Source organism: Chenopodium quinoa, unplaced genomic scaffold (genome assembly GCF_001683475.1).
Source record: "Chenopodium quinoa cultivar QQ74 unplaced genomic scaffold, ASM168347v1, whole genome shotgun sequence".
NCBI classification, from domain to species: domain Eukaryota; kingdom Viridiplantae; phylum Streptophyta; class Magnoliopsida; order Caryophyllales; family Amaranthaceae; genus Chenopodium; species Chenopodium quinoa.
Window position 1 is genome coordinate 2,378,106 of NW_018742329.1, and position 12,659 is coordinate 2,390,764.

The 12,659-nt window shown below is 35.3% G+C and overlaps 1 protein-coding gene across 3 annotated transcripts; it reads right to left on the minus strand.

The window, feature by feature from the left end:
- Positions 1-4,036: 4,036 nt before the first annotated feature.
- On the minus strand, positions 4,037-11,781 carry LOC110690035 (protein MEI2-like 5). 3 transcript variants are annotated; one of them, XM_021866863.1, is made up of 13 exons: positions 11,326-11,781; positions 10,076-10,117; positions 9,847-9,987; positions 9,311-9,777; positions 8,567-8,725; positions 8,357-8,473; positions 8,113-8,264; positions 6,897-6,988; positions 5,848-6,793; positions 5,675-5,759; positions 5,492-5,560; positions 4,929-5,108; positions 4,037-4,752 (listed from the first exon to the last, which is right to left on the minus strand). In XM_021866863.1, the coding sequence occupies exons 2-13, from the start codon at positions 10,104-10,106 to the stop codon at positions 4,621-4,623; spliced, it is 2,571 nt and encodes an 856-aa protein (XP_021722555.1). In that variant the 5' UTR covers positions 10,107-10,117; positions 11,326-11,781; the 3' UTR covers positions 4,037-4,620. The 3 variants fall into 3 exon arrangements, with proteins under 3 accessions (XP_021722555.1, XP_021722562.1, XP_021722567.1); XM_021866870.1 differs by having other exon boundaries at positions 10,076-10,160; XM_021866875.1 differs by having other exon boundaries at positions 6,897-6,985; positions 11,326-11,780.
- Between the last annotated feature and the right edge of the window lie 878 nt (positions 11,782-12,659).

The following is a 12,659-nucleotide window of genomic DNA, read 5'->3' on the forward strand; positions in this document are numbered from 1 at the left end:
TTGAAATTTGATAGTACTTGCTAACCTTTTGCGTTCACAAGTTTTATATAAAGTCGCGAATCATTTCATATTTATTTATTTAGGCATCATATTATAAACAAATTCTCATTGATTTTATAAATACATATTATGTTCTGTTTCAAGTTTAGTCATACTGATCTTACTCGTTTATTACGAAGTAGATTATAAGAGTTAGTGTATTAATGTATTATTGTTTTTTACAATTAGGTTATTATATGCTTCTTATTTAATCATTTATATACTACGCATAGTATCATAATCATGATTTGATGAGTTCTTGTGAAATGAAAATTTGCAATTTGGTAATTCGATACTTGATTAGTCAACAAGACTGATAATTATGACTCGTTTATCATTATATATTTTCATGAAGTTATGAAGATATTACAAAGTGCTTTGATTTGTATAATGAAAGAAAACACTAATGACTAATTAACAAGGTAACATTGATTAGTTCAATCGATCATATGTACACATTATTAACACATGGCATTTAACCATCTCATAGTTAAATATCCGTATCATCGTTATTCGTATGTATTAGTACATAGTTACAGACTCATTAGTGATCTTTTTAAATTTATCTATTTATACATTTTATTAATATATATAACGTTTTTATAATTTTTACGTGTATGAAAATAAAGATATACTAGTAGATGTTTTAATACGTGTCTTGGGCACTGATCCCGATCAAATGGGGCAAAAAAATACTAAAGAATTGAGGGAATAATATTTTTGTAGATGAATGTACAACACACAAACACACACGGATCACCACTCTCAACCATAGATTAAAAAATCAATGGTTAGATTCTTTCTCCCACAACACACACGGATCACCACTCTCAACCATAGATTAAAAAAAATCAATAGTTAGATTCTTTCTCCCACAACACACACAGATCACCATTCTGAACCATAGATTAAAAAATCAATGGTTAGATTTACATGAAACCCTTTTGAAACCCTTTCACTCTCCCTCTCACTTTACCACTCTCACTTTACCACTCACGGGCTCACGGCGCCTCTCATTCTCACAGGCTCAGCGCCTCTCCGTCTCCCTCATACATTCATTCACGGCGGACCTTGAAGCTGTCCTGATTCTGCCTCTCTCTCATCGGTGTTTGCTGCCCTAAATCTCCAAATTCAGGTAACTTGAGCTTGATATAATTTTGAATGAATTTGTGTGATAAGCTCTAAACATTTACAATATTCAGTAATCCCATGATATATTGTTTGAATTTGGATGTTTCTGCTTTTCTTTGGAAATAATGGTGGCATTCATAATCAGAAATCTTTCGCAAGACATGGAGACTGAACTTTCTAAATTAATGTTGATAATAAGCGAGTTCTATTGGTTCCATTATACTGCAATTTACAAATTATCAGGGCTATGCTCAATTGTATTTATCGTGGAATATTTTCAATAGTCAAATTATAGTTGAATCTGAATTAAAACATAGCTTAATAGTATATTCATGTCACTAGCACACTCCCATCTTTATTTCATTATTACTCACAGAATCAATGTAATCATATGCTTAATAGTCTCTGTGAATTAATTTTATTTATTATGCCTTCAGCCAAGCCTTGGTACTTAATATTACAAGCTTTTTGTTCATTTGGTTTCATCACCTCAAATGTATACATGACTAGAGGCAGTAGTGTTGCTAATAGTTTGAGGCAGGGCCTGAGCTTGCTTGTTTTGCTCTTGTTTGTGAACATTGATTATCCTTAATGAATGATTTGCCTTGCTATTTTAAAAAAAAATATTATAAGATTTCTAATATTTAATCCATTTAATTATATTCCCGTCAAAAAAAAAATCCATTTAATTATATAAATTTTTTTGTAAACGGTTCGATTTAGAAGCGATTTGGTTCATAAACAGTTCGGTTTATAACCAGTTCGGTTTACAATCAGTTCGGTTTTTAAATGATTCGGTGCAAACGGGTAGCAGTTTGCTAACGGTTCGGTGTAAGCTGTTTTTTTGCCACTTTAAACGGTTTCGGGTTAGATACGGTTCGGTTCTCTTTCAGTTCGGTTTATATTTGGTTCGGTTTGTTAACGGGTTCGGTTCTTATACGGTTTAACATTATTCGGGTCGATTCGGTTTCGGGTTTACTAAAATACGGTTCGGGTCAGTTTTCGGTTTAAAAAAAAACGGTTTTTAATCGGTTCGGTTCTCATTTGGATCGGTTGGTTTCGGGCAGTTAAACGGTTTCGGTTTGAAATTTGACAGCACTAGTTTTGATGCTTTGTAACTTGCCTTACATGTTTCTCCTATTTTACAAATGCTAGTTTGCCCCACCTGTGTTCAACCCCGTGTCCGTCTTATACCCATGTCCTAACCCGAATCGTTGCATTCGAATCCGACCTGAACAATAAAACAATAACCCAAGTCCCCTCACGTTGCTCGTCACTCAGATAAGTTGAGATTTGTCAACACCAAGAAGACCTCCAAGTTCTTAACAATCTCCCAACTATCGAGCTAACAACCCCTGACCCGAAGTTAATGAGAGAATTCGAATCCGACCCGAACAACTCAAATTCGACCCGATTCGGCATATAGTTTTAGGCAATTTAATTGACTTAAATAAAATAAGAGGTAAATAAGGTTGTTGGAGTATCAAAAAATTATAAAACAAAAAATAATGGGGATAATACTTTATTGAAAAGTTATGAATGTGAAAAGAAAGATCTAAAAAAAAGTAGTAGTGAGGTAAAGTGGGGATCATGAGAAAAGAGAGATATAATATTTAAATGTAATTTTTTGCCCAAAAAAAAATGTAACACTTATTAAAACACGGTCGAATTTGATAAGCTCTCATAGAGCAGTCTTCTACTTATAGTCTATTGCTGCCCTGAGAGAAGGCGGCCTACCCATTAGCATTATCCAAGTAACAGTCAAAGTGGAAATTGTACGAGTATTGTAACACTTATTAAAACACGGAGGGAGTCATAATATTATTGAATTTTACACTATATTTATAGCTTCTAAGCATAACCCAAAATCGACCCGAAATCTAATTTGAACCTGACCAGCTGACCCAAATTGTCACCCCTACGAGTCCCGAACAGATGCACAAAAGTAAATTCAAGGAAAGGGATTAACTTATTAACTCTTTATCATCCCCATTCTCTGTCCTTTATCAATGTTCGAACCTTCAAAGAAAAATCAAATATCTTGATGGAGGGACCCCACAACCATGAGTATGAGGGAAATAGCGGTCTCCGAGGATGCGTTCAGAAAAATTGAAAGCCACCAAAACAGCAGCATGCAAGAAACAATGACCATGGAAAAGGAGTTGATCGAAGAACCAGCCGGAGCAAAGACCAACTCGAAAGAGGAAGATGGTCCTACAAGGGATATTGATCAAAGCCATGGGATAACAAACTCGGCTAGCCATGAAAGTAAGCAACATGGAAAGAAAGGTAAGTCATGCAGAAGGGTAGGTAAAGGACCTAGTTCAACTCCTAAAACCAGATCAAGAAGCAGAAGGAAGTCTACATCAACCAAGTGCCATTCAGGAATGATGCGGAAGATTAGTGTCCCCCCTCCAATCTCCATCAGACGTTGCCTACAGTGTCAAGAAGAAGACTAGTTGCAGTACGACTGATTGTATGTCTCTCTACAGTAGTACTAAAGCTACCTACAATCTAGCTTCTACTGCTAGAAATAATAGTCAAGTTAATTCCTTGTTTATCCTGCTGCCAAAAAGAGGCACAGGCTAAATTGCTAGTTCTAATCCTAAAACGGATCATTCACCACTAACCACCTCCACCTAAAATCAGGCATTAACCGTTTCTGAAGTCAGATTACATAATCCAACGGATGTCCGATAATCCGATATACCTGCCTGAGCACAGCAAGACTGAAGAAACACATCCTGCAGTTCAAACTTTCCTACAAGTCATGAGTTTCGTGTAACTACTGCAAGGAACAAAACAACACTATCGATGTATAAGAATTAACAAAGGCTGTGAAGAAACAGAGAACAGAGAGCAGACATCATAAATTAACTGTAAATATATATATATTAGTCTCTGAGTTCCATGACAATGGTCATTTCCCACTGTACAAGGCTTGTAAATAGCATTGCTAACACATTTCTCAAAATATTACACTTGAGCCATAACATAAGACAGACCGAGTCACGGATACTAATTATGCACAATTTGATCCGACTCAGAAATAGCAAAAAATTTAGAGGGCCCCAACTTGAAAAAACAGAGTAGAGGGAAAACTATTCACAACTTCAGGGCACTCGATGGCTGAGCAAAGTTTTTTTTTTTTCCAGAAAAACAAAAAAAATACTTCCAGCTGTTCAGCCTTCGGTCACCTAAATCATCTTGCCAACCATGACTTATCGTAGCTGCTCACGGTGGTTCTAGAGCTTTAAAGCAAAAACCAGGAGTCCGGATCCAAAACACAAATACTGACACTCCAAGTCCAATTTTTTTAAACCTTTTTTTTTTTTTTTTTTTTTTTTTTTGTCCACCTCTTCCTAATTTGTACACTTCACCATCATATATACGAGAAAGTTAGCACAGATTAGCCAGTCTGCAGTATAGTTATGCCGAGCCCTTCTACCTCTACAAAAGCTCATCTGATTTCTCTTCAACATCATCATTTCCATTGTTTCCTGAGAATTCGCCTGACTCTGGCCCATTTGGCTGACGCATCTGGATGTTAAAACTAGTTGAAGGCAAATGCTCCTGGATGATCTACAAGAAAGGTGCACCAGATAATACCTTATAATTTCATTAAGGAATAACCAATAACAGGAGAAACAATACAAGTGTTCTAGGAAAGGCGTAAACAATACAAGGATTCCAAGGGTAAGGCCGTAAGGAAACTTTAAAGGAAAAATAGAAAATTAAGCTCAGAGGGAAGCAAGTACCTGCTCACCAGCCTCGTCACCCTCTGAATGGAATAAAATTGGTCGACAACGCTTATCCTCATTCATCAAGCTAGAATTCTGAAAGTGGGCAATAAGGGCTGTCCTTCCCTGAATGCGAGCATATGCCAAGGATGCAACTTTCTCACTATTGAACTTTTCCCATTTCTTCCCATTAAATGCCTAAATCACACGAAACAAAATTCGGTAAATTCAATACAAATGGATCATAATACTTCTTTCACATATGATCGGACAAACACAGAACTAACAGAAAACAGAACAGAAACTAGCAACTTGTGAGAAACAATGAGGATGGATGAATTTTGCTAGTGATGAGAATGGATGCAACTTGCAAGTCTCATTAACATACGAAGTATTTAGGTTAAATGGAAGCAAATTCAAAGTCCTGATCTAGACAATGCTACATTCCTTAAGAAACACATCAGCAATATGATTAAATGCCAGAACTTGTTTAAAGCCCTGCTTAAGAGCATATAGCATTCGGTAGCAGGATGCCGAGGAGGCATTAAAATCAAAAATAAAATAGAATAAAAAATTGGTACCTTGTAGAACGGGGTGATATGTAATGGAGATAACATGTTGATAAATGCATAACCCACATTGCACTTGTTCTGCACATTCAAAATCAACCCCAGAGAACAGTCAGCTAGAGAAAGATTATCAAAGTTTGCATGGAAATTGAATTTTAAGTAAAATTGTTCACTTCCAGTGAACTACAAAGATACCTTAAAATCTATGGGCAAATAAATGAAATCATAAGTGCCTTTGTGATTTTCATCAATAGCAGCTAGCAGCATCTTTGAAGTATACCTAGATGCAAGACAATGAAACTAATCAGTCAAAAGAATAAGAAAATGATATTCAATATCACTTCTAATAAAGTGCAGAAATACCATACTTGTTAGGGATATTTTTTATCATAAGGGTTGTCCTGCCATCTTCGCCATTGGCAATCTTTTCCAAATCTAATTGAAATTGCTTTTTGCAATCAACCTGATTTGTGTTACTCTCAACCCGTCGAGTGCGGGTGCGTTCAGATTCAATTCCAACTGTTTGCCCTGTGTAAGGACCATTACCAAGGAATACAGGACTAAGCCTTGGTGAAGACATCATTCTAAAACTAGGGGAATTACTTTCAGACATGTTTCCTGCAATACCAGCATGCATAGCAGATCGAGGACCGACATTCATCATGTAATTACCATTGCTAGGAGCTCGATTAATGCCCCCAAAACCACCAGGGTTCACATATGATGTCTCAGGTGATTCTGGAAAAAAGCCAAAGTGCCTTTCAAGATGATGAATACCAGAAGGAGCAGAGCCAACATGCTGCTGGTGATGCTGGACTGAACTAAGATACGGGCCATGTCTACTAGAATACGGATACCCATGCCGATGTCCATTAGATACTAGGGGATTTCCTGAGTGAGTGGACCAGGCAGTTGACTTAGCATTCTCAGAAAAAGTGGTGGGACTTCCCCAAAGAAACTGGGGCCCAGACAGTGTTTCAATAGCAGATCCATTTGAAGTTGATGCACCAAATGATGACATGGAGCCAGACAATTGGCTGCCCAGCTTCAGCTCTGGAAATGAATGGGGAGTGTGTAAATTGGCTCTCTGCTCAGAATTATTGGCAAACATTTGCTCAACATGGCTTCCCCTACCAAAATCCTTGCCAATTGGTGCGAGCTTCGGAGAGCCAGAAGCTTGAGAATGCAGAATTGATGCCAATCCAGGAAGATGGTTATTGGTAGTAGGGCTCATTGTCCTATAACCAGGGGATCTGCTAAAAGCGTGCACAGCATTATGGTTAACAGGACTGCTTAGCTGCTGCAACCAACTTCCTGCCATGTAAACGGGGCAATATTAGCTCCATGACACATATGATAAATAAAATAATTATACAACCTATTACCATATCAGAAGACACCAATATTGTAACATTACCAGGCGGGGAGTTGGTTATCGGGGAGCCAACATGATGCCGAAATCGAGACTCCTCATGGTCAAGCTCTTGATTCAATTGCAACATCAAGCTGCTAATACATATACAGTCAGCTTTATTCAAGAACAAAATATTAAACAGTAGGAGCTTCATCACACGATGAAGCCTCCTCTTCTAGTGCAACAATCTCATCAAATTATACAAATGCAGGTTAATACGTAACAGGGTCACCATAACACAAAGAGACCAAAAGTATAAGTTATAATATCCCTTATGACAACAGTCCTATAAAGAATCTTTGCACGCGTTTCACATGTCAATATGATATCTCAACCGGTTTAGGACACAAGAATCTCAGTAAACTGATCAAGATTAGTATGTAAAAGAATTTGAGACAAAATATTATACTTCCCCTTTTTTTTTTTAAGTTGCATCACTTTGCAAATTGTGGACTCCTAGGCAATTTTTGGAGATGAGAGAAATAGAGAGTGAAAAAAAAGAAGGGACTCATGTGATAGAAAAGAGAAAGAGACAGTTTATTAACTAAAAATGAAAGTAATGCAACTAATTTGAAATTTCCATTTTAGGAAATTGATGCAACTAAAAATTACGGAGGAAGTACAACCAACAACCAAGAATAAATCCATCCATTGGATTGGATTTATTGAAAATTAAAAGCGGATTTAAAAAAGGCACAACAATTTATACTTGTACTCAAAAAAAAAAAAAAAAGGGAAGAAAACACACATATACCCTAGTGGCTACCACCAGACCCCACTTAGCTGTATCATAAGGTATTAAGGAAGACCACCAAATGCAGATAGCCTTTCACTGCCATATAGCAAAGCAATTAACACCCAAAGATAGAATGGCAACAGGTAAGGAGCATATGCATCAATAGAAGGAAGCCTTAGTTCTAAATACATATAGCAGAAGGAAAATTTTGCCAAAAGCTATATATCAAGACATTCACAGAATGAAGAGATGCTGCAAGACAATTATGATCATTATTGCATGGTAACATCACTCATTTTACATGAACAATATGAAGGGTACAATTAGTAAACAAAAATCAATATATCGTGTAAACAAGTATAGAAGGATAAATTTCACAAATTCATATATAGATAGGGAAAATTGTAATGATAAAGGCTGTTAAAAAAATTGGCATATAATGAAGTCAATCTTAAAAGGGTAGAAGAGTGGAAAACTACGCACTTCCGACGTGTCCCACCAGGACGACTAGGTTCAAGCTTTATGCGTTTGCCAGCTATGTCACTTCTATTCAATGCCCTGAGTGCTGCTTCTGCAGCTCTGACATCATAAAACTCAATGAATTTATGGTGCTTCTTATGTGGTGTCTCCCTTATCTGTTATAAAATAAACAAGTCAGATTAATGTCAGCTACCAAAACATGAAAACTAATAAACTCAAAGCATATGTATAAGGAGAACTCCATCACCTCTTTGACCTCTCCATAAGCCCCAAATATTAGACGCAGTTCCTCATTTGAAACTGACGGATCCAGATTAAAGACTACTAACGTCCCCTGATTAATATCTTTCTCAGATGGATTATCCTGAAATGTTCAACAAAAACATAACTTGAGATTGTTAAAGGTTACCAAAAGCAAAAACAAAAAAAGTATTTAAGAAAAAAAAAAATCTGGAACCTTGGGAATTGAAAAGTGTATGTCAAGTTTTCTCCGGCGCAATGGCTTATTTTGTAAGGCTCGCATGGCTGATCGTGCATCACGAATGTCATAATATGATATCATCACAAAGCCTCTATGTTTGCATGCTGTGTACAGTGTCCGGATATCACCATATTGCTGTTGAACAACATAACAAAAAAAAAAATTAATCCAAACCTCAGCATTCGTACAGTTAAAAATACACACATAAGAAAAATATACTGTTGCCAGAAGATCACAATCATTACAAAAAGAAAATCAGCCAACTTTCGACAAAATTCAATCACAAGTTCTTCAGAGTTCCATGTAATTTACAGGCAAAACATTAAAAGAAATGATTGATGAAGCCTGGCATCCCGGCTGAAACTAATAGACAAAGCACATACAAATTAACAAAAGGAAAATAAGATTTCAACGGTAGTTGCATGTTCAATACTTAAATTTTTGGACCTTTTGTTTTGTTGACTTGCAACATGTCACCAAATATATATATATAGATAGCAGGAGTATTTTAGCAATAGTTATACACCAAGGAAAATAATAAACAAGTCAACCAATAGGAATAATTAGATGGGTGTGTGCTGATAGAATCCATGTTCAACAAAAGTCATGCAACTTAGTAATACTTGGAGATTGGTAGATTACACTAACTTCGCAGACCAGATTAGGACATCAATAATGATGCTAAAGTACTGTACTTAATCGTACCCAACTCTAAATTACCTCGAAAAGATTTCTTAATTCAGAATCCTCAACGTTGCTATTAATATTACGAACAAACAAAGTTCGAGATGGATGCTCCCCATAGGGATGTTCTCCAGCAATTGCTCCAGCATTTGGAGGGCCATATTGAATCATTCCATTACCAGTTATGCCATCAGAGAGGCTAAATTTGGACATATCTAAGCTTAAGGTATCCTGCACATCATTTTCCAACTCCATTCCTCCCAAGTTACCAAAAAAATCACCCTCCTCCATATCATCCACCTGGCTTGCCAGTCCAGTAAAATCATAATCATTCGCAAGATCAGCAAAGAGAGCATCTTCACCGGGTAGCACAAAATCAATTGTATGGTTAACAATATCATCATCAAGTGAATCAACCCCTTCAACGTCTTGCTCCACTTTGTCCAAATTTGCTGCACCATCATCAACAGCTTGCCGACCATTGGCAGAATCATTTATGCTTACTGCAAATCAGTATGGTCAGAACTCCATAGAGTATATTAAGTGGCAAAGTGGTTGTCTTTAAAACTTACATTTCTCATGTGGAAGGACAGGTAATGAGCTGGAAAATAAAGAAGCGTCACTTGAAGTATGATACATAGGGCTGCGCCGAATATTCCACGCACCAGTTCCCATTTCTTTGGGTTTACCCGCTAAAGGAATATTCCAAGAGCCTAGCATAAAGAGATATATATTGCAACTGTTAATCAAACGGCAATCTTCAAAATGTTTCAGCAAAGAAAAATGATCTCAAAAATTTACCTAAAACAGAATCTTCAGCACGTTGACCCATCTAATTACTCTCTGCCAATTTAGAGCACTACGTCAGAATAGCAGCATCAAAAGGCTACAAATAACTCAAACATATTGAAGGCCATATCAAGTTAGGATATCATAATATACATACAAAAGATATGCATCAGAACTCAAATTCCTAGCATTCTCACAAACTGACAATGCTCCTGGACACAGGTTGCTGGGGAGGGGGTGGTGCAGAAAACCAAATATCTACGAAGCTTAAGTTTTAGATCCATCTAGCATTGACATGCATTTAAAATGAACTTCGACGAAGATAAGAAAAGGCATATATCATCCAATTCATCTAATAGCAAAAAGTATATGGTATCAAATCCTACAACATGCGTTAAGGTGAACTTCAGAAAAGATAAGAAAAGGCATACATCATCCAATTTATCTAATAGAAAAAAGTATATGATCTGCACTTTGGAGCCAACACCAATAAACAATCAACATAATTGATAACCACTAATTCTAGGCACACAAACTGTGCGATCATACGAGTCAACGAAACGAGAAAATTGCTAAACAACCTTCAAGTTCCAACGAAGTCAACAATCAATCAATCACCAGACAAATTGCCAGCACAAAACTTAAATGGTTTCTCAACTGTGATTGAACACATTACAACCCCAGATAATAAAATCAGCTAAACTAAAACTTGAAGCAATATACAACATGTGAAGTATCACTTGAGCAAGAAAACCATTAATTTGTAAAGTCAAACAAGTTAACTTAACTCAAAATCTCCCAGCAAAACAAGTCTTTCAGTTCTAAGAAAGGACAGGTGGCTACAATTCTCAACTAACTTCATACTTCCATTTTTTTTTTAATCCATACAATTTTCAAAACCCTTGATCAATTTTCAAATAATATTAAATTATTTATCACAATCACACCAGGATCATCATCATCATCATCATACCCTATTAAGTCCAAAAATTAAAAATTAAATAATAAATAATTAAGTACAAAAATTATTTAAAAAAAATTAACACCAAAAAAGCAGAAATATCACTATACCTTAAAAAAAAAAAAAAAAAAAAAAAAAAAAAAAAAAAAAAAAATCAGTCCCAATTAAATTCAAGTAAAACCCAGAAATTGGGGGAAAAAATAATACCCAGAATTCAAAACTGCAAATTCACATTACAGATGAAAAATTCAGAAACACCCACAAATTATTTTCAAAAAAATAATATTTAATAGAATATTACCCTGAAACGGGTCAACGGAGTCGGAGCTTGTGAACTCAGTAAGAAACCTCGGCAACGGAAACGGCGACGACAACGGAGACGACAAAAGGAAAATAGTTGCAAAAGCAATTACATGCATCTATATATTTATATAAGAAATTAATTCATCAAACCAAAAAAAAAAAAAAAAACTGATCTTTCAAAAAAAGGGAGAAGAAAAAGAGACGTGAAGAAAGAGAATTTGATGGGAATTATATAAAATACAATGAGGAAATTAAAGGGTGAAATTGAGGATTACTCTAAGAATAAATAAAAATTGATAGAAAATTAAGGATTGATTGCTTGTTAGAGTAGAATTGTTGGTGTAATTGTAGAGTTGAAAAAAAATTCAAAGTGTTGTGATGTATGATTGGAGGAAGACAAAGAGAGAGCGAGAAAGGGGAGTTTAAGAGTGAGAAATGATTGATGAGAAGAGAGAGAAAGGAAGGAGAAATAGTGTTTATTGTGTTGTGTGGTGGGGTTATTAACTCTATTGAATTTTGGGTTTGGAGTCCGTTTTGGACCATATTGAACACTTATTTAATACCAATACTCTACTTCCTTATAAATTTTTAAAAAAGAATAGAAAAAAAATTGAATTGTTGACAAATTATTATTTTTGTAAATAATGTTGATAAAATAATTAAGTTTAGATAAGTTTAATAAGTTTTCACCTAAAAAAAAGTTTAATAGGTTTGGATAAGGATAATCTAAATCCAAGTTTACTTCACATATACCATGTGAGTTCGTTTCTTTTAAGATAAGGAGGATTGATGTACTAAGCCAAAATCTCGTATAGGCATTTAAAGGAGACGAGAAAAGGATAAAGGATTTCCGCCTTAAAGTGGCTCGAATCTCCAAAGTGAATGAACCAGATAGCCTTTTGCATTATTCACATGCGACATGCATCAATTTGATCATAATTTTTACTAATGTGTAAAATCAAAAAAATCGAAGGAGTATATAAGATGTTTGTAAATACATCTTAATGAATACTAGGGGGGAAATGGAGTATAAGCTTTAACAATATTTATAAACAGATTATTAGAGATATTAAGATCATCTTATACTATTAGAATGGAAAATTTGATGTAATTAGATTAAGCAGCTCTGCTCAAATAAGCTATGTTGCTTGATTTTTCAAAGATAACATCAACAACTTAAATTATGACATTTATAGTAACTACTTTTTTTTTCTTTCCATACTACAATATGCTACAACTAACTATTAGAGCACTTTCCTTCAAAAAAATATTTTAAAAATAAAATAATAAAAATAAACTATTTGGAGCACTTTGTAGCTACAAAGTATACTA